Source organism: Macrobrachium rosenbergii, chromosome 53 (assembly GCF_040412425.1).
Source record: "Macrobrachium rosenbergii isolate ZJJX-2024 chromosome 53, ASM4041242v1, whole genome shotgun sequence".
Taxonomy (NCBI): Eukaryota; Metazoa; Arthropoda; class Malacostraca; order Decapoda; family Palaemonidae; genus Macrobrachium; species Macrobrachium rosenbergii.
The window spans coordinates 16,317,824-16,339,326 of NC_089793.1; the positions used below are offsets into that span (position 1 = coordinate 16,317,824).

At 39.5% G+C, this 21,503-nt stretch overlaps 1 protein-coding gene across 1 annotated transcript in view; it reads left to right on the plus strand.

Annotated features, from left to right (window-relative positions):
• Positions 1 to 21,503, plus strand: part of LOC136834057 (mRNA-capping enzyme) — a 289,989-nt gene that overhangs the window by 678 nt on the left and 267,808 nt on the right. Inside the window, 1 exon segment of the mRNA XM_067096314.1 lies at positions 13,591 to 13,666. Coding sequence (XP_066952415.1) covers positions 13,591 to 13,666 — 76 coding nt within the window.

A 21,503-nucleotide genomic window follows, 5' to 3' on the forward strand; every position in this document is an offset into this window, starting at 1 on the left:
TAGCCCTTGGGGTATCAAGTAATAGTATTTTTTCATTTTTTTATGAAGACTCAAAAGGTATAATACAAAATCGAATAGGGATTTTCGGACCAGAAACGAACATTGTCCTTGGATTGTATGGAAAGATTTACAGTAGCCTAAACTGGAATTTGGGGAAGTGCTTTTGAATTTTGGATACAGTTTAGGCATAGGCTATTCATCACAACCAAGTAACTTGCCACAGGCTGCAATAGCTAGGCTAAGGCCTATGCTAACCTTATTATAATGTTACAAACCTTGTACTGAGTTTCTTTGTGTAATTGTACATTATCTAGTATGACATATGCTTAGGCAATTAGGATTAGCCTAGGCTAATTCTAAGATTCATTTCAGTTTGTCATGCAGCACTATATCTGGTTATCAAAAAGTAACTGTTTTGGTTATGCATGGTCATGTAGGACATAGGCTATTGCCCTAGCCCACAGTGATTAGGCCTAAGCTTTGAAAGAAGAAAATCAGGTAAAAATTTAAACTACTACTGCAGCCTGGTTCTTGCCAGTCACCAAACGGAATATTTACTGTCTTTTGTCCTTGTTGTCATTTGTTTATGTTTATAATATTTACAGTCATTGCTTTATGTTCATCCCCAAGGGGCTGGTACTAAACGTGGTGCCTATTTTGCACATAGCAGGAAGTTGTTAAACCTAGAAGGGTGTGGTAGTAGTTTCAAGGTTTACCAAAAAGGCAACAGTTGGTTAACTGATGAAAAACAAAACCAGTGAGTGGGTTGTTCAAAGGGGCAGTGTATCACTAACTTGCAAGATCTGCAAACTTGGCCATTTTCAAGAATGATTGTTTTTCATATTTTTTAAGGTGCTCTTTAACTTGAATTTCACCCTGCCTTATCAGTATTGCCTGTATGAGGTGCATATTTTACACACCTGTTCCTATAGTCTTGGGATGCTGACTGAAGAAATTATTGCCAAGCTCTCATCCAGTTTTAGTTTCCCTGAAGTTATCCCAATTTAGTTTTATGAGAAACATTAAAATATTTGGTGCAATTTGTACCATCGTACTAGCTACAAGTGAAAAGAATAATTGAATAGTAAATTTTTATTTTAAACCATAAGCCAGTTGCATTTTGGAGTTGAAAATATGGTCGTCTTGGGTCATTATTTATTGTGTGGTGTGAATGTTTCTGATATTCATTTCATTAGGGTTTGGGAAGGTTAGCCATCTCACAAACACGCACAAATACACAAGATCACAAACGCAAAAAGGAACAAACACACTGTGATTGTAGCTTTCGCAGCCAGGAAAGAACAGAGAGCGCAGAAAAACGTCCATCCTACACGAGGCCAGAAAGAGAATTGATGGGTGAATCTGGGCAGTTAGCACCGTGGGTTCCCCACAGTTGCCAACCTCATGCCCAGCTGGAAGTGATACCAACTAGTGCCTTGTAAGTCTTTTGTGGCGTATGTTCAGCTACGGCCAAAAGTATCCCCATATGTAAAGGACCTCAGGTTTGTATGTTGGGAAAATACATTTTACGTTAAAAAATGCGATTTTAGAGATATTGGACCCACCTTATATCCTACACTATGGGGGACTGTAGTTTGAAAGCAAGGATTTAGGCTGAGAAAATATATATATATATATCAGGTGGAAGACTAGGGTGTATTTAACCTAGCCTGGCATAGGGTCCTCACCTCGATGGCAGGGGTTTCACCTCCCTGGAACCCACCACCTAAACTAACCTAGGGTTAGTTTAAGCAGTCTAACATTCTGGTGTTTGTTTTAAAGGATTTCCAGCGCCTGTACCTCTTTAGACAATATAATAAAGTTTGTTTGCTTCCTTAGATATGCCAAAAATCTGTTAGTCCAGGCTATTTAGGGTTATAGCTCAATGCTTTCTTCTGTCTTACAACGTACTCAGCTAAACATTGCATATGATTTGGATCTCAAAGAAGTCTAAGTCTTTTGAAATTGAAATCCTTAAGGCATCATGTAAACCTCTTATACTTGGAACCTGAATAGTCTTAAATTCTCATTTGCAGAATCTTTTGAATCCTTAGGTAAGGCTTCTGTTGCTGCTTATTTCAGAGAGGTTGAGTGAACTCCAAGCTTTTTTGCAAAATGAAGAGGGATGCTGTTTTTTCTTTCCTGTCCTTATTCAGGGTTAAGAACAGTTTTAAGGCAAAATCTTTTAGAAGATGTAGTTCATACAGCACAATGGAGGTGTAATTCCATTTTTGCACAAGAGATAGAGATTTCTTTTGAGAACTCTGGAAAACTACAAGGAGATGGTTCTTTTAACCCCTTCGCCACCGGGACGTACACATGTACGTCTTTTACGGTACAGTAATAAAGACCATGACGTATGCCTATACGTCTTTCATCCCTCCTCTAAAAGCAGAGCTGTTTTCTTCAGCTTGATGGGTTTCAGGCGTAGTATTGTGTACGAGAGAGAGGTGCAGAAGCTCCACCCACTATTCATTCTAGCCAATGAGTGTCCGATGGTCGCCGTGACGTCATATTCATTTGGGATATTATAAGGTATCGTCCAGCAGCACATGTCAGTGCGCCTCAAGCTGTTATGTATGAAACATTGTCACGATCTTGTGAGTAAACCATTTGGATTCAAAGGCTAAAACTTTTTCTCCTTTGATTGCAGTTATTTTACAGGTTTTATTTTTTTCAGTATCATGATGTCGGATGATAGTATTTCAGATCCTGGGTAGGAATATCTGTCAGATGATTATAGTGATAGTTGTTATAGTTGCTTAGAGGATGACAGCAACATCGAGATTTTAGAAGACATTGAACCCATTGTCGATGAAGGTTGGCAGTTCATAACAGATCCATTTTGTGACAAGCGCCCAGACCCACCCCCCGATTTCACGGATGACAATGGGATCTCTGTTTGCACACCCGACTTCACCTGCCCACGAGATGCATTTTGTTTCTTTTTTTGTGATGATGATATTGACAGACTGTGTGAATGGATGAATGCTCGGGCAGAGGAGTATTTTTGGTCAACAGGAAAGTGTACTATGTTTTTGAAAACTTTTCATTTTTTTACACTAACATGTAATTTTTATTATCATCATTTTTTCTACTACAAGTTGTAGTAGTAGTGGTATTACTGTTGAATTTTTTTATTATTATTATTATTATTATTATTATTATTATGATTATGATTATTATTATTATTACCAATGCCATAAACATTCATTGATGTATACTAACTGCTTCCGTAAGAAAACTAGTATATACTGCTATTACTACTAGTACTATTTTACTAATACTTTACTACTTTTTCTGCTACTTTATTTCTACTACTTTACTATTATTTCTATTTTTTCCACTAAATATTTTTTCCACTAAATATTCCTCTTATCGATATATATATATGTGTGTGTGTGTGTGTGTGTGTGTGTGTGTGTGTGTGTGTGTGTAGCCAATGTGGTGAAAAATATTCATTGGTATGTACACAATGTTTTCACATAAGAATATAAATGAAAAATATGAATAACAGAAAGTTTAGTGGGAGCAAATGATGACTGATATACTCGCGGTCTCATGCGGTATGCAAAGCGTTATCGGCAGTGCAACAGGCCAGTGGCGAAGGGGTTAATTGTGGATTATCATTTGTTGGGCTTGTTTGGCTGATGCATAGGATTCTCCTTTGATACTGCCTCTGAAGAGGTGGGTTTCTCTGTAAGGTATCTCTGACTTTGCTGTTCACAAAAGTCTTGCTCCATAGCGGATGTTCCTTTAGCTACACTAACCTGCCATCTTTCTCTCAATTTGGGGATCGGCTGACTTGAACAGTAGGTAAGATTCATCCCAAATTATGACAGTTTTTATAATAAAATTTTTACTGTTAAGGTACAAATCCCTCCCAGCCTCCCAAAATCTTAGTGGGTTGTCAAGAAGAATTGTGACTAGAATGAAAACATTCCACACACACACACACACACATACCTGGTGGAGAACAGGTGAACTTACCATGTAACTACATAGCTATTATTTTATAACTATCATGGCAGTTTAAATTTTGAAACTCGCGTGGGGGGGACTTATATTGTTTTGGTGTAGGTAACTCGCCCTGCCCACTTTCAGGGAAGAATAGGTACAACACAGCTGAAGAGCTCGATTCGTTTCTGCCGGTCAACGACTGGTCATCGGTTTTTTTATCAGCTTTTGTTTTGATTTTTTCACCAGATGGTTGTGGCCATGCTGTCTTTGGTGAAGTATTCATTCCTTGTGGTTGCATTCTAGCTAATTACAGTTAGCCTAGCTAGATTTGACAGACTTTTTCCTGATTGTGACTTTTTGATTATGTCTGATTCTAGTTCGACTAGTTTCCGGTTTTGCAGCAAAGGCTACAATACCAGACTGATGTCATCCAAGTACAACTCACATACTATTTGTTGTTATTGCAGGTGGCAAATTTCTTCTTCTGATCTAACTTGTGAAGAGTGTAGGGATTGGGATCAGGGGAAATGGAAGACTTTGAATATACATCTTGACAAACTTCAAAGAAATAGGCAGAGAAAGGCAACGACTAGAGCTGAAGCTAGGGGTTCTGCTAGCCAGGTTTCTTCTCCTGATATATCTGTTCTTTCTATGCTGGTGACTGCTTTTTTCCCCATTACCAGCCCTCCAACTTTTCCAGCAACTCTGTTACCTAGCTCCCAACCTTCCAAACCAAACCCAATGCCATCGCCAGCCTCGAAGCCAGGATAGACTAGAAATTCTGTCTATTGGTCAATACTATATCCTAAACTGGCGCTTCAGTCAAGGGTCTCATCGACAAGATGAGTGCAAGTGATCACGGTGCAAGTGTAGTGTCAGTGGGGGTGATTACTTGTCCCACTGTTGCTCCTAGACGAAGGTCCCTGTCAGACCCCTAAACCTGGGAAGAGGCAAACCAGAGGTCCAAGGGAGGTCGGTGGGTTTTGCCCACGGGTAGTTGTCCCCTCAGCTGAGCCTGTTGTACATAGATCCCAGGGCTCTGTGGACAGCCACTGGAAAGGCATCCAGCTGGAAGTGCATGCATTGTCGTCCAGTGATTCGGACTCCAGTGCAGGTAAGGGACATAGTTGGTGCTTTTTAGTGCTTCTAGGCCATTGAAAAAGCATGCATCCACTGCTGAGCGCATTTCCCCGCATCCTTGTAAGCGGCCTAGAGAACAGGAGCATAGTCTCAAGCCTACCTGTAGCTTCTGGGACAGCCCCAGTCGTTTGTCTCCTGAGCCTTCGGTGGCAGAGCGCCAGTATTTGGCGTCCAAGTGGTCTTCTTCCTTCAAGAAGTGTTCCGAGCCAGCAGCGGATCTGAGTGTCCAGTGTTCGAGTGCTCAGAGTCCGAGAGCCCCGTGTCCGAGTGTTTTTCTGTGCCCATGCATCTACCTGTGTCTGTGCATCCACCTGTCCGCTTAGTGCCAGCATCTGTCAAGCATTCGGTGCCGCATTCCTGGCACCAAACGCTGTGTCTTCGGTCTGGCTTGGCGGGTTTGTATACCCCTGTTGTTCAGGATCCTTCATTGGAACCTATCCAGTGCCATCTGGACAGTATTTTGAATCTCCTACAGAAGCCTCCTACAGCGACTCAGGATCCATTGGACCTAGCTGCTCCAATTTCGTCCAATGGTGAGGACATCGAGAAGGAGCAACCTTCTGTGGGTCACGCAGCTCTTTTGAAATACTTCCTGTTTTAGTTATACGACCTTCTTCGTTCTAGCGACCCCAACGTCTCCTTGTTCAGCGTTTATGATGAGACAGCCTGCAGAGTCTTCCAGGCTGCCCAAGATGGTCCTTTCCTTCTCATCAAAGAAAGCCTTATCCGGGAATGATGGTTGGTTAACAGAGAAGAGGGATCTCGGCAAGGCTGTTTTGTGTGCCCCTCCTTCTCGCATATTGAAAAGGAGGTATCTTTCGTATGCCACTGAGGAAGCTCCTTCCTTGGGAGTTTCTGCCTCCTCCCCAAGGGACTTCCCCAGCCTGATTGATTCTGTGCGTAGGTCAGCGTTTTCCTCCGCTGAGATGTTTACATCTTCAGAATTGGACTATTTAGTTCGGAACATACAGTATTCAAGGTCTTCGAAATCTTCAGTTTCTTAGACTGGACTGTAGGCCCCATAGCTAGGAAGATTGAAGACTGCACCACTCTTCAAGAGAATTTTTCTTTGGACTGGCTGGGAGTCCTCTCATGCACAGATAAGGTGATTAGGGATGGCTCCCAAGAACTGGCTGCCTTGTTTTCTGGAGTTCTCAAGAAAAGGGAGCAGTGGTGTTCGTTTACACAAAAGAGGTCACTCCCTCCCAAAGGTTGACTCTCCTTTTTTGTGCCCTTGGACCATTTTAGTTTGTTTCTTCGTGCTACAGTGGAACATCAGAATTACAGAAGAAATCAGCTCAAGATCTGCTGGCACAGTCTACCAAGCGCCCCAAAGAGTCAGGATGTGGTCCTATGGTCTCCTTTAGTCAAGACAGACTTCCCGCTTCAACAGCAGCCCTCTCGAGGCGGCAGAGCAAAGTTCCAGCCCGCCTGTGCACGAACCTTTGGTCAGTTCGACCCATCAAGAATTCATCCACTAAATCCTCCTCTTGCAAGTGAGGATCCTGTCCGTGTTCCAGGCTTTTCCGTTTTTGGGGCAAATGGGAAGCCAGAAATAAAGAGCCGTTCAGGGAGAAACCTCCTTTAGTGTCATCTCCCATCAGCTTGACAGTGTACTCGGTAGGCTCAGAGAGGTTTTTGGCGCTGTCAGAAGTAGTCTCTTCCTTGCTCAGGAAAAGAGCTTTAGAGATGGTCAAAGACATAGGCTTGGAAGGTTTCTACAGCCGTCTGTTTGTTGTCCCCAGGTCATCGGGGGGTTGGAGGCCTGTCCTGGATGTCAGTGCTCTGAATTTCTTTGTTCAGGCAACAAAATTCAGGATGGAAATGAACTATTCAGTCCTGTTTTCCATTCACCAGGGAGATTGGATGGTGACTATCAATATGCAGGACGCATACTTCCATGTCACAGTACTGTACATCAGACTCCTGGAAGCACCTGAGGTTTGCATTCCAGGGCAGAGTCTTCCAATTTCGGGCTCTGTGCTTCAGCCTCTCTACAGCTTCTCAAGTATTTGCCTGTGTTCTTGCTCCTCTGGTGAGGTGGCTCCATCTTATGGGGATCAACGTCTGTCTTTATTTGGACAATTGGCTCCTACACTCCCCCTCAAGAGCAAGATGCACGGAGGACCTTCAGAAGACACTTCTTGCCCAAGAATTGGGCTTTTTTATCAACCTGCAGAAGTCACAGTCTCGACTCAATAGATTCTCTATATAGGGATGAGGATCGACTCTCTGAGTTTTCGGGCTTCTCTGTCCAACAAAAGAGCCCAGTCCTGCCTCTGGACAGTACGAACTTTCTCTCTCCTGTCCTGCTCGGCCAATGAATCGATGAGTGTACTGGGGCACTTTCTCATCTGTTGAGAAGTTCGTACCTTTAGGAAGACTCGACACAAAAGTATTGCAATTCTTCCTAAAGACCAGTTGGCACAGGAAGAACCTTCTGGACTTGTTCGTTTCCCCGTCACTCCCGAGATCAAGGAGGACCTTCGGTGGTGGCTTGTAGAAGGAAGGTTTTTAAAAGGAAGGTCGCAGCATCCTCTTGAGCCCCAACCTAACCATATACTCAGACGATCTGGATTTGGGGGCTCTTTTTAGAGAATATGGAAGTTTCAGGGACATGGTCTTAGGAGGAGAGAAAGCTCCACATCAATGTGAAGGAGCTGAAGGCAGTTCATTTAGCCCTCCAGTGTTTTGCAGTAGCGACATTTGACAAAACAGTTGCGGTCCATTCGGACAATACGACCACACTGGCTTACATCAAGAACCAAGTAGGTACTCAATCCTTTCCTTTTACGAAGTGGCCATGGATCTCCTCCTCTGGGCGCAGGGTAATTGTACCAGGAGTGTCACACACTCCATCGAGGGCAAATTAAACGCCCTAGCGGACGAGTTAAGTTGCTGCAGACAGACTCAACCTACCGAATGGACACTGAATCCGCAGGTGTGCACCAACCTGTGGAAACGGTTGGGAAAGCCGTTGATAGACCTGTTTGCAACGTCAAAGAATCATTGCCTTCCCCTGTACAGTATTTTTTTCTAGTCCCCGGACCCTCTGGCATGGGCAACAGATGCAGTGCTCCAGGACTGGTCGAACCTGGACATGTACGCCTTCCCACCATTCAGCATGGTGAGAGAAGTCGTAAACAAATTTCTCTCCCACAGCAACATGTCAGTGACCCTGGTAGCTCCATTTTGGCCGCAGAAGGAGTGGTTCCCAGACCTTCTCAGGCTGCTGGTGGACTTCCCAAGACTTCTGCCACAAAGTCTTCTCAAACAGCCATGCTTCCATCGTTTCCAAGGCTTATCCGCTTTTGCTTTGACAGGCTTCAAACTGTCAGGAAGCTTGTCAGAGAAAAGGGCTTTTCAAGACCAGCTGCAGAAGCGATTGCAAAGTGTAGATGTGTCTTCCTTTAAGTTTTACCAGGCCAAGTGGGCAGTCTTCCGCAGATAGTGTTGAAAACATGACTTCTCTTCTTCTGTAACCTCTGTAGCACAATCGCAGACTTTCTACTCTTCCTGAGTCCTTCTTGAGGAGGTAAATCTACTATCAGAGGTTACAGAGCTATGCTATATTTGGTTTTTAGACATAGAGATGTGGATCTGTCTGCAAGTCAAGACATTATTGACCTGATTAAGTCTTTGGACACTTCAAAGCAAGAGAAGGCAACTTCGGTATCCTGGAACCTGGATGTTATCCTTAAATGGTTTTTGGGCCCTCCATTTGAGCCCCTTCACTCCTTATCTGTCAGCGATTTAACAAGAAAAACCCTCTTTCTGGTTGCTTTGACTATGGCCAAGAGGATTAGCAAACTGCAGGCCTCTGATAGGGAAGTTGGATTTTCACAAGGAGATGCAGTCTGCTCGTTCACTCTTGGCTTTTTGGCTAAGAATCGAAACTCCGTCCAGTCCCTGGCCTGTTCATTCACTAACAAAAATCTGACGGACATCCTTGGACCAGGAGACCAAGAGAGAGCTCTTTGTGTGGTAAGAGCATTAAAACATTATCTTGAGAGGACGAAAATGATCAGAGGCCCCTCTCATAACCTCTGGTGCTCGGTCAAGAATCCCTCCCGTCCGCTGTCCAAGAATGCTTTGGCTTTCTTCTTGAGGGATGTAATCTCCAAGTCACACTCAGAAATTCAAGAGGATGACTTACCTATTTGTAAAGTCAAATCCCTCAAGATAAGAGCAGTCACTACTTCGTTGGCTTTCAAGCATAACTTATCGCTATCCACGATCCTTCAATCCACCTACTGGAGGTGTAGTTCAGTATTCGCTTATCATTATTTAAGTGATGTAGAGACAGTATACGAAAACTGCAGAACCTTAGGTCCGTTATCCATGGCTGGCATGGTATTGGGGGATGAAGGATAGCAGGTATTCTTTCTATTTCTCAATCTCCTTGCCTTGATACAGGTTGTCGAGTTTTGGGAAGCTTGGGGTACTGTGTACCTAGAGTACCCACCAGTCATTTTTTGATGGATGGGTAGTGGTTGTTTTATGTGATGTGTAGGTAGCAGTTACCTGGTTGTTTTTTGTGGTACTGCACCCAGGGCAAGGGCACTTGTTTTATATTGTAATGCTTTGGCAGTCATCGGAGTATTCCTTGTTTGCAAAGCTCCCGCCGAAGTAGAGGCCCCCCATGGCTTTACCGCCATGCCACTAGGGGTTGAGATAAGCACTGACCAGAGGCAGTACCTTCCTGCTGTAGCTCTCACCAGGCAATTCACCAATGCTAGCTAATTTTCTATTTCAAATTCATCCCTGTTACTGGGCATTTTTGAGTAGTATATGTCCATGTATCCCACCTCCTGTCAGTGTGGTATTCAGCTATATAGTTACTTGTTAAGTTACTTATATAAAAATGACATTTTTATAATAAAATAAAGTTTTATACGTATATACTGACCAACTAACTGCATGATTGGAGCCCTCCCTCATCCCCTCTCATGGACATAGGGCACAAAAGAATTGAGCTCTTCAGCTGTGTTGTCCCTATTCTTCCCCGAAAGTGGATGTTGCGAGTTACCTACACCAAAACAACAGAAGTGCTACCTTGAATTTCAAAATTTAAGCTGCTGTGGAAGTTAGAAACTAATAGCTATGTAGTTACTTGGTAAGTATACATAAAACTTTATTTTATTATAAAAATGTCATTTTCTTTGAATGCTAATTGCACCTGCAGTATGAAAATGTAAGCTAGCTTACAGTAGGTCATTATCCAAAGTATAAATTTCATTTCAGAATTATTCATTACAATTTGTATTTTTGCTAGGTATACTACCTAAAACCTTTTATAGATTAAACCTACCTCAGCCACCCTGCTTTGTCCCTGCTGTCGAAGGAAAAAGTGAATGGTGACATAAGGCAAGTGAGAGGTGCTCGCTGTTCTCCCTATGCTGTTGTCATCTGTATTACTGGAAGGATTGCAGAAGACCCAAAACTCGTGGATTATAGTTTTTGTACAGTTGAATGAGCTTGCTATCCTTGAATGTTAAATGACCTTCTTATTGAGGTTAAATGAACTTCTGACCTGTTCATGCGAAATAGATAAATCATTGCATTTGCACCATTAGAAGTAAGCTTCAGAATTTAAGAGACTTGAGTTTGGGAAGGTCTGAAGGTAGACAGCATCTTATACTTAGCTGCCCACTTTTCTCCCTAGTTCTGCTGCTGTTGCATGTTCATTCTAAATTGAAGTGATTTGTGTTGGTAAGGTAGAAGCGAATTCGAGGAAATTACATCTTTTTTTTATATTTTATTTGTTGCACTCCTATCATTCATGAGAATGCGGGGTGTGCTGTGTAGATGAATGATTAGAAGCAGTCACCCGTCCTTATTCAACAAAGCAGAATATGTTGGTAAAGAAATGATAACTGTTAGAGGCTAGCTGCTGAAATGAAAGTCTTGTCTTTGCAACCATCTTGGCTATACCTACCACAAGCATAGTCCCAGTGCTGTGTTCAAGTTTCAAGTTTATAACTTTGTTATAAACAGCTGGTTCAGTACCTGGGTTCTTTGATATATGTCTGCATGAATAGAACCTCTACTTCATGATATTTTTGGGTGCTGTTCATTATTCACATGGTCGTATAGGGTTATCCTCCCAACATGAAAACCTGTCTTTCATGGATTGCTTGATGCTAGGGCAACTTGTTGTTTGTAATGTTCATTGATTCTGAATTTTGAATGGTACGCTTTCTGTAACATTGATCCAGTATAAATCTGATTATTCGTCTTCCTCAGGACCAAACCCCTTTTTAATAATCAAATACTTTTAAAAAAATTGGTCATCTACCTTGTTAGTTGCTAACCATGTTTGTATGTCAGCTGTAAGAACTTTATTTGTAAATACAGTATCAATGTGTAATTGTAAAGTATGTCTGAACAACAGTCCCTGAAAGGGATTTTCCAACGTGTTCACTTACTCCCCAGCTCCTAACTTTTTTCCTATTGGTGAAGTATAGCATAGATAGTTTGCATTGGTAAATATCATTGCCACCTGTACTAATGTTACAATCATACAATAAAAGTTTTTTGTATTAATAAAATGTGTAGACATACAGTTCTACAACTGCCAACTTGTACAGTATTTTGAAATATTATAAACAGAAACATTCAACTTGCCACTCATTTTAATTCTAATGTTTACATCAAGTACAAAGCAGTGAAAATATGGCCCTGCTACAGGTTCTTGGTGCTCTGAATCAACTAACTGGGCCTGGAGATCAACAATCTTCATGGGCTTAGTGGTCATCAACACCCTTGTTTAGTTCTTGAGGGTTGGCAACACCTGAGATGATTATTTATCTGATGATATCGGTGAGACCATTGGTGATCTGTCATCTTCCTGTACCCAGTCCACAACATCCTGCTTTGAAGTTTGGCCTGGACATAGTGGCTTGGGCCTCTTGAACAGTTTGTAGGATGTTCTTATACTTTGAGCCCACAATTTTGCCCTGGTCATCCTCATCATACTACAGCATAACATCATTATTTTTGCTATGATCTTTACATTGCCAACACTCTGACATTTTTCAAGGTAAAAGGCATTGTAAATGGTAGAAGTCTGGTGGAGAGAGGGTGAAAATTAGTCGCTTATGCAAAATATGAACTGTTGCTGCTTATTAATTTCTTAAAGACCCCGAGGTTTGAAGATACATGAAGAAGTAACATTGGCTGTCAAGTGAATTACGAAAGTGTTGTTTTGTTCTAGTTCATTTGCTGGATGATGGGCTTGACATAATGTCTAGTGAGAGAAAACCCTAAGATGCCATAAGACTCACAACTCTTTCCTGTATTCTTGCCAAAGTTCATCAGTAAATGCACCTTTTGTGGTGCACTGTAGACGTTACTTGAAGAGGTTTGCTGCGTCCCTATATTGTGCACTAAAGTGTACAGTTGTCTGAAGTAGACCTATCATCTCAACATTATACATCAGGCTAGTATACAGGTTATATTCAACTATCTGAAGGCCTTGTAGCATTTAGCAATGTCATCATCAGTAGACTTACATTTACCATTGATATGTCGTTGCTTGATTCTGTGATAGGTCTTGAAGTTCCTAACTATCCATCCTGTAAGGCACCCAGCTCTTGTGCTTTTCATTCTTGGTAGAAGATGTGTGAATTCTCTGTTATGAGAGGGCCTGAGGTGGGCTTCCTTTTTGGCATGTTTAGCATTAAACCATTTAAAGAGCAAACCGTATGTTTCACTTTAAAAGCTCTTGCTTTTTGCTGAATGTGGGTCTGAAACTTCCTGAGCCATGAATACAAAATGTTGAGGAGCTGAACTTGGACACCTTCATTTAAGACTTTCTGCAGCATCTGATATTTTTAAAAATTTTATTTTCTGAGGGGTGGTGCTCTTCACTCCTGTCATAGTAACCAACCATTGCTGCAGGTAGGAATAGTATGATGCTAACAAATTGGGATTATTGCTTGACATACATGTGTATAACAGTACAAAGGCCTGCCACACATGTCTCCAAGATTGATGACACCATATCTTCAAGCTGCAGAAGATGATATTAGCATCTGAGCCTCATGAAATGACAGATCCATTTTATCTCCAGTTTCATCCTCATAGATGCTGTAGACTAACTACCAACCCTGGTGGGAGGAGCTAAACTCCACCCTATGACATCACTCCCTGGAGATGACCAGTTATGTTTTTGGAAATTGAATATAACCAAGTTGGTGGAGTAGCCTGAATTTTTTGCTTCAAATCTGGGATTTTTATCGGAATCTGAACAGGTTTGAAATGGGGCTGCTTTTCAGACCTGCTGAATAACCCAGTTTTTTAAAGAATCAGTTGATGAATGTTCAGACTTATACTGGGTATAGCATTGTAAATTACTGGTTTGAATGTCAGGTAATACTAAAGTTATTCTTCAGGATTTCAATTTAAAAGAGCATATTGTCATTATGATTGTAACCTATAGTTAATGCACCCATTTTCTTACATTATTTTTACCTTTGTTCTTTTTAGATGGGAGATTTACAAGTCCATGGGAAGGCAGATCCCTGGGACGAGGTTCATATGCTTCAAAGTGCCTTTACGAGTGGTATGTAAATGAAGTTTTTGTTTTATCTGGAAGGTAGATAGATGTAACATTTTAATTACTCACAGAATTCAGAACAAGGAGCAAGAAATCTACTTGTGTTTTGATTACTCGATGTATATCAGTTTGTTTATTGGACTCTTTCAAAGTTAGTATTTGTTGACAATCAGCCTTCCTGTGTAGCCTTGAATTTTGTATTGTTATTTTCAGTTGTTTTTTGTATGATGATTGCTGGATGTACTAAAACAGTATTACTTATTAGAGTACAGTATTTTGAAATACAATGACTATACATGTAGTATATTCATGTATGGTGCTTGGATGCAGAAAGAAAGAATATTACCAAAGAAAATTTTCAAGTGATTGTAAGGTTTTGAAAACTTTAGTGTTAATAGGTTAGATGTGGTTTTTGGTTGTAAGAATAAATGATTTTAACTTTCTTGAAAGAGTTGATGATCATGACTGTGTAGTTAAACTGCTAGAGTGGAATATATAAAAGGATTACTGTAGAGTATGGTCAGTGTCATTGCAACGTTACATTTGATACGTTTACATAGAGGCTGTATGCAATAAAGTCAGTGCACCTGATATGTGTAGACGTTATTTGAAGGTGTTCGCCATGTATCTATACTGTGCACTAAAGTTTACAGTTTTCTAAAGTTGCTATAACAGTATAGTATGTCTTTTTAATATGAGTTGTTTAGGGATTAAAGTGTCTTACAGGCATGGAAATTTACCAGATAGGGTGTAACTCTCCTCCCTCTCTCACTTCCCATGAATCATTACTTTTGATAATAGCAAGGTGTTTTTACAACAATGGCAAGGTAATGCTTGATGTTTTGAAATAGCATATATGCTAGTATGCCATCTTAGGTTCCGGTTAAATGTGGATTACAAGTGTGACTGACCTTTTTGTTGTGGGTTATTGATGGACAAATACACACACACACACCCTTTTTTCCTTTTGTCATAAGAAATGTATTGTTTTTAGTTTACAGAATGTTTTATAAATACTGGAAATTGTCTGTAAAATAAAATATAACAGAATGAGTCCCTTACCTTCAAAGCAGTTAGTTTTCACTTAACTTGGTTTACTTACTTGTCCATAATGTTTGATGAGAATATTTAGTGAAAAGCTTTCTCTAATGCATTATAGTATTCATATCCTAGGAATTATGTAAATTTCACTAAATAATTTTCACTTTATAGATCCATGTATTGTGGTAACTTGAGTTGGCATAGCACTAATCTTGCTCTTGACAGTGTATGTAAGATGTGATGTAATTCTTGTATTTATTTCAAGGTAGAGATTGACTAAATTTTCTGTAGTGTCCCTCTTTGAGTAAGTTAATTTGCTTTCCTCTGATTTTGTTCTGGTTACTGAACAAGCAGTTAGAGAATTAAATTTGATACCATTTTAATATACACTCTTTTATTACGTACATATATTATTAAATTTTTGTCTGTCGTCATATGTACATTTCACCCAAGTGCACCTTGTCTGTGGTTGTGAGTAAGTTCAACAATAGTGTCAGGCAGGCACTGTTATCTTCTTGTTGCAGGTTTCCAACTTGTCCTTCACCTGATACCTCCGCTTAAGTCTGTGGTCAGTCTAGAAACCTAGTACGTACTGGAGTGTTGTTTTATTTGTGGCATTCTCTTTCTTGGCCAGCTTACATCACTATTGTAAAGTTTTATATTGCAGGAACATACAGTAAAAGTAGTAATATGCTTTTTAGGATTTTAGAGCTTCTAAATCAGTTGATGAGATAGCTTTGCCTTTCCCCAAGTTAGTTAATTCAGATTGTGACTTATAGTGACTTATTTTGCAAGTCTGTCTTTACAGGCAAATGAGGATGGGTATTGAGGAAGTTGACAATTGGGACATTGTTGCTCACTTTCATCCTGTGTTTATGTTCTGATTCAGAAGAACAAAGGCATGATAGATATGCAAACCTCTTCGAAATAACATTGGAAGGTGAAAGCCATTCAATTGGCACTCTGAAGATGAAGGATACCATATATGCCGCCATATAAGACAACCCCCCAATTTTCACGTAAAAACGTATGTTTAGATGAGTGTTCTCCGTATAAGATGATCCGCAATTTATTAAATTAAATAACACTGTCAGCTGATGTTAGTTATATGGTAAATAAATATAAAATCAATAATTTTTTTACTCATCAAGATTTTAAAAAGGTTAGCAAAAGCTCACCAATACGAAAAATACTTTGTATTCCCTTAGGAAAATATGCAGTAAACATCATGACAAATGCTTACGTTGTGATGTCGCTATAGGTGGAATAATATTCAGTTTAGATCCCATTGATATTCCTTTTAAAATTGAAAGAACCCTGATATTAAGGGGGTTACTGGGGAACTATTGATATCATTTGTTTATTTAGTTTGATTTATAAAATACTACTAAGAAAATATTCTTTAGCAACAACAAGCACAACTGGGAACTTTTGAAAACAAAAAAGTTAGTCTGCCCTGATTTATTCTTTCAGTAACTTCAAATGATCTTTCATTGTTAAAAGGGGATTTTTATGCTGGCATCAGTAACAAAATTGTCTAGTATTATTCCCTTCTAATAATGGTATTTGATAAAGCAGATGACAAAAGGAGAGTCATTCTATCCTAACATTTACAATATCAGGTTCTCGTGTCGCTTAGTGATTCACTCCGGCTTGAATTACCTACGGTCTGTTTTACTGTTATTACATCGGTTTTGTCTCTACAGTGTTGATAGTTGTGACGGTAGTTAACCATTGACACAACTATTGATACTTCAGGGGTTAGCCTATTATTGTTATTAAAAATCTCAGCAGGAGTAAAGGTGGGGGAGAATTTTTAAGGTTAAAAGGTCGCCTTATACACCGTCATATACGGTAGTTATCTAATTAACAAAGTTGGGTGTTTAACTTAGGCGAGAATGTTATTTCCTGTCTGAAGTGAGATGACTAGGGAAACAGTATCAACATAATTTTGCTTATATCATGCTGAAGAATAGACGAGTTTGATTGTAATAGATACCTGACAAATGGACTTTAGTTAGCGGTCAAGTGATGACATTAATTTTTGAAAAATAACTCCCTTTTAGGAAAATTCTTGCAATTATTTTCTTTCAAATCCCTTACTAGGTTATTTGGTAGTAGTACTGTATCTCTTAAATCACTTACCCGGGCAGTTGGCAAATGGTTTTCCATCAGAACACTAAGACACTTGGTGATTCAGGAGGGAGCCTGTCTTCTTTATGGAGATAATTAACAAGGGATAGTAGACATCAAAGAACTGAGTCTTGCTTAATCAAGGGCAGTGAAAGAATACATGATTAATAGTACAGTACTCTCTGACTTCAGGTAGTTTTAGTTTTGTGAATTCAACTTTCTTGACTTTCGCTTACATGGTAATGTCTTGGAATTTTTATAAACATTTCATTCTTTGAAGGATTAGAATTTATGTTTTGTAAATAAAATTGATTAATTTATTCATTGAGATGGTTAGTCAAGTTTTCATGATGAACTTTTAAAAATAGGGGATAATGGATACCCATGTACGGTACTGTATCTGTAAATACAAATTGTGCTTATAAGTTCCTCATATCAAAAGATTATGGAAAGGGATGCTACATTGAAATCATAAGAGTATATTACACATTGATAGATTTTGTAATTTTTCTTTTTTTTCTACTCGTGAAACCGTTCTAAATACTTATTTTAACAGAAAAGCTTTTGATTTTTTCATGAAAGCTTTATTTAGAGTCACTGTCAGCTGTGCAATATATTGTGGCATTCACACCTCAAACCCTTCCATATCGTTGGTTTTGCATCATTGTTAGTGTATCACTTGCGTAAATCTTTTATTCTGTATAAGTTTGTTTCCTTTGTGTTAGAACACAAAATATGTATTTAGGTTTACAGAACTATCAAATAATCTTGCAAAGCATTAGGATGGGTAATGATAGTCATTGATTCCTATTACTGTTGGTATTTTACATATCTTACTGAAAAATGAAGAAGCACTACAGTTGTATGACATGAAAGAAATGGGGCAAAACCACATTCAAAAGTCTTAGGCCCTTACCCTATAGTACAAGTAGACACGTTTTGTGAGTGTAGTCTTCAAACAGTTCAAGTCATGTACACACTTTATGTGGGTGATGTGTCTTATTTGTACCCTATCCAGCAGAACTTAGTTCAGTCGTCCTCTTGGATATGACAGATGTCATTCAAGGCCAGTTATGGCAAATTATAGTAGCCTGTTCTCAGTGCATGGCTATCGTGAATTCCACTTGTCACCTGGCTGAAATGAGAGTTTTTCAGCAACTTGCCAACAACCTCAGAGGATGACAAAAGTCAGCATGTTGTGCAGGTAAATTTTTTAAAAATTTATGAGCATGCTTTAATACTGTCATCTTTCAGCATTGGATAATGCTCGAGACTGGACTTTAAACATGAGGCCAGAATGGAGGAAACCAGTGTTTTCTTTAGTTCTCATGACATTAGGAAAACGTATGGAAGCCAACCACTGGTTGTTAGGCTCTTCGTTTCTGTCATATCTCCTATAATCCTCTCTTGCTGATCATCCTGCTAATGAACTCGGATTTTCTCCTTGAATTATTTTTATCATTAGCCAAGCTGCAACCCTAGGTAATAAAGCAGAATGCTACTGTTGCCCATGATATAATTTCATTACTAGCTAAGCTATAACCCTAGTTGGTAAAGCAGAATGCCACTATTGCCCATGATATAAATTCATTACTAAGCTATAACCCTAGTTGGTAAAGCATAATGCTACTGTTGCTCCCATGAATTATTTTTACTGCTATCCAAAATGCAAGCCTAGTTGGTAAAGTAGATTGCCACAATCCAAAGGGCTCAGTTAGGGAAAGCAGCCAAGTATATAAAAAAAAACAACAGAAGCAAAGAATTAACTACTGGATATACTGTAAAAGAAATTAGGAAGATGAATAAATCAGAGAAATAATGAATGCCACAGTAAAGTGATATCATCCCTCCTTTGAATTTATCACACATTTGACCCATGGATATCTGATGAATTATTCACGTGACCCAATCCCTGAATGTGAGATTGCAGAACAATACTTGGGAGTCCAACTTTCAGCCAACCACATATATGAAGAATTGGAAACAAATCTTTGAAGGGAATTGTGTCAATCTCAACATTTTCAGTTTATCCAATACTTTGGGGAATGCTGTGAGAGTTAAGAATGTTACTTAATGGACTGGTTAAACAATTTTTTAATACTGTAATAATAATAATGCTCAACAGAAAGGGATTTGCTCTTGAATTGAACTTCTGAAGTTCCAACAATTTCACCACATTTAAGACTATTACAGTTGGACCAGAACCTCTAGAAAACTCTGTAGTATTGAACCTCACCAAAATTATAATGCTGCAACCCTAGTATAGTTATTACGATCTCGCAATTTCCGAGATCAACAGGTTCTAAGCGAAACAAGCAACTGGGTGAAATGACTGGCGAGAGGTGACAAACAAAAGAGGGAGGAGTAGAACAAAACCAAAAAGTTACCTTAAAATTAATTTATTTACAGTAAGTTATATACATAATACACAGTGAGTCAGGTTCAGACTAGCTTATATACCCCCAAAAAAAGTCAGTTACCAACAAAAATACATTAAAAATTGTCTTACAGGAAAATTTAACATTATCCAAAATACATCAGGATCAACATTGAATAGTTACAATAAAAAAAAAAACCGCAGGAAAACAACACTTATTAAATAAAATGAATCATCACACTTAGTTTAAAAAATCAGTTAAGTTTAAAAAATCCAGTTATTTATAACAATTTAGCAGCAAAATGGATCATCACAGTAAAAAAATGAGTCGGTTTCAAAAATCCAGTTATTTATAACAATTTAGCAGCAAAAATAAATGAATGAACAGGCTTCACATAAAAAAACAAGCAGCACAAAACATAATGCCATACTGCATAACTCTGGGTTGCATCACCAGACAAACTCAAGAAAGCCGTCGAAACAGCCCCAAGCTGCTTTACAGGACCCGATTCGTTGCTGCTACGAACCTGACTGACGCTGTCAAGCACTCCATGACAGACGTCAACTCACCAGCACGAAAAACAAAAGGAGGCAATCCCACTAAGGGAACAATATATAAAACGATTGTTCCTAACACCTCCCATTAACAGAAAAAAAGGTACAATAATAAATTTTTTTTTTTTTTTTTTTTTTTACAAACAAAATACTCTCCCCCGATGCTGCCACACCCCCGCCAGCCAAAACAGAACCAACCCTGGCCTAAGGTCGCCAATATTACGATCTCGCAATTTCCGAGATCAACAGGTTCTAAACGAAACAAGCAATTGGGCTGAAATGACTGACGAGAGGTGACAAACAAAAGAGGGAGGAGCAGAACAAAACCAAAAAGTTACCTTAAAATTAATTTATTTACAGTAAGTTATTTACATAATACACAGCGAGTCAGGTTCAAACTACCTTATATACCAAAAAGAGTCAATTAAATTACTAAAAATAGTTCTATAGGAAAATTTAACATTATCCAAAATACATCAGGATCAAAATTGAATAGTTACATTGGAAAAAAAAAGACCGCAGCAATACAACACTTAAATAAAATGAATCATCACACTTAGTAAAAAAAAAAAAGTCAGTTTCAAAAGTCCAGTTATTTATAACAATTTAGCAGCAAAATTAAATAAATGAATAAACAGGCTTCACACATAAGAAAAACAAGCAGCACAAAACATAATGCCAAAACTGCATAACTGGGCAGCATCACCAGACAAACTCAAGAGAGCCGTCGAAACATCCCCAAGCTGCTGTACAGGAACACTGCAGGACAACTCCGACTGAGTCGAAACGACAACCATCTCGTCCTCAAGCACAGTGCTGACGTCCTCCTCCAGTACCGACGACCATGACAGAGCCGACACGGCAACCATCTCGTCCTCCAAGAAACGTACTGACGTCCTCCAATTACGACGACCGTGACAGAGCCGACACGGCAACCATCTCGTCCTCAAGAAACTCTCCGCTGCTGTGCTGCCAGGACCTGACTCGCAGGTACGGATACCTGCTGCTGCTACCCCAACTGACTCGCTGCTACCGTGAACCCGATTCATTGCTGCTACGAACCTGACTTACGCTGTCAAGCACTCCATGACAGACGTCAACTCACCAGCACGAAAAACAAACACAAAAAGGAGGCAACAACCCACATAGGGAACAATCGGTTAACGATTGTTTCTAACAATTGTGTATCCCCATATTAAGCAAGATTGGGGTTGCAGGCATTGTTGATTTCAAGAATTGTTTCTTTCTTTCTTTCACTTTTCTCAGTTTTTAGACAGTCGCTGTATGGTGGAAAAATTTTTCATACAGAATACTTTTCAGTAGTTCATCTGACCACTTAAGGTGGAAGCATCAGTCCAACTCGGTTCATCTGATTGATGTCTGCCTGATTGCCTGTGATCCAAACTGGACTGTATCGGCCTCAAAGCTTTTATGGTCCACTTTAAAATTACATGAATCAACAATTGCTCTTGTTGTCCACACATGGTTTCTTTGCTGTGACACTGTCCATTCATATGCATTACATGTACTGTCAATGCCTGAGGAAATCCTGATCAAAATTTACTTCCTTTTGCAGACATTTCTACATGCTTGCAAAATTTCCTTTTTCAGCTGTGTGATTGGACAGTATGACTTTTATATTTTTCCAGGTTCTCCATCATCCATCTACCTTTTTTCTTCATATATTAATACCCCAAAAATTTGATTACTTAGATTTAACCAAAGACATAATATCAG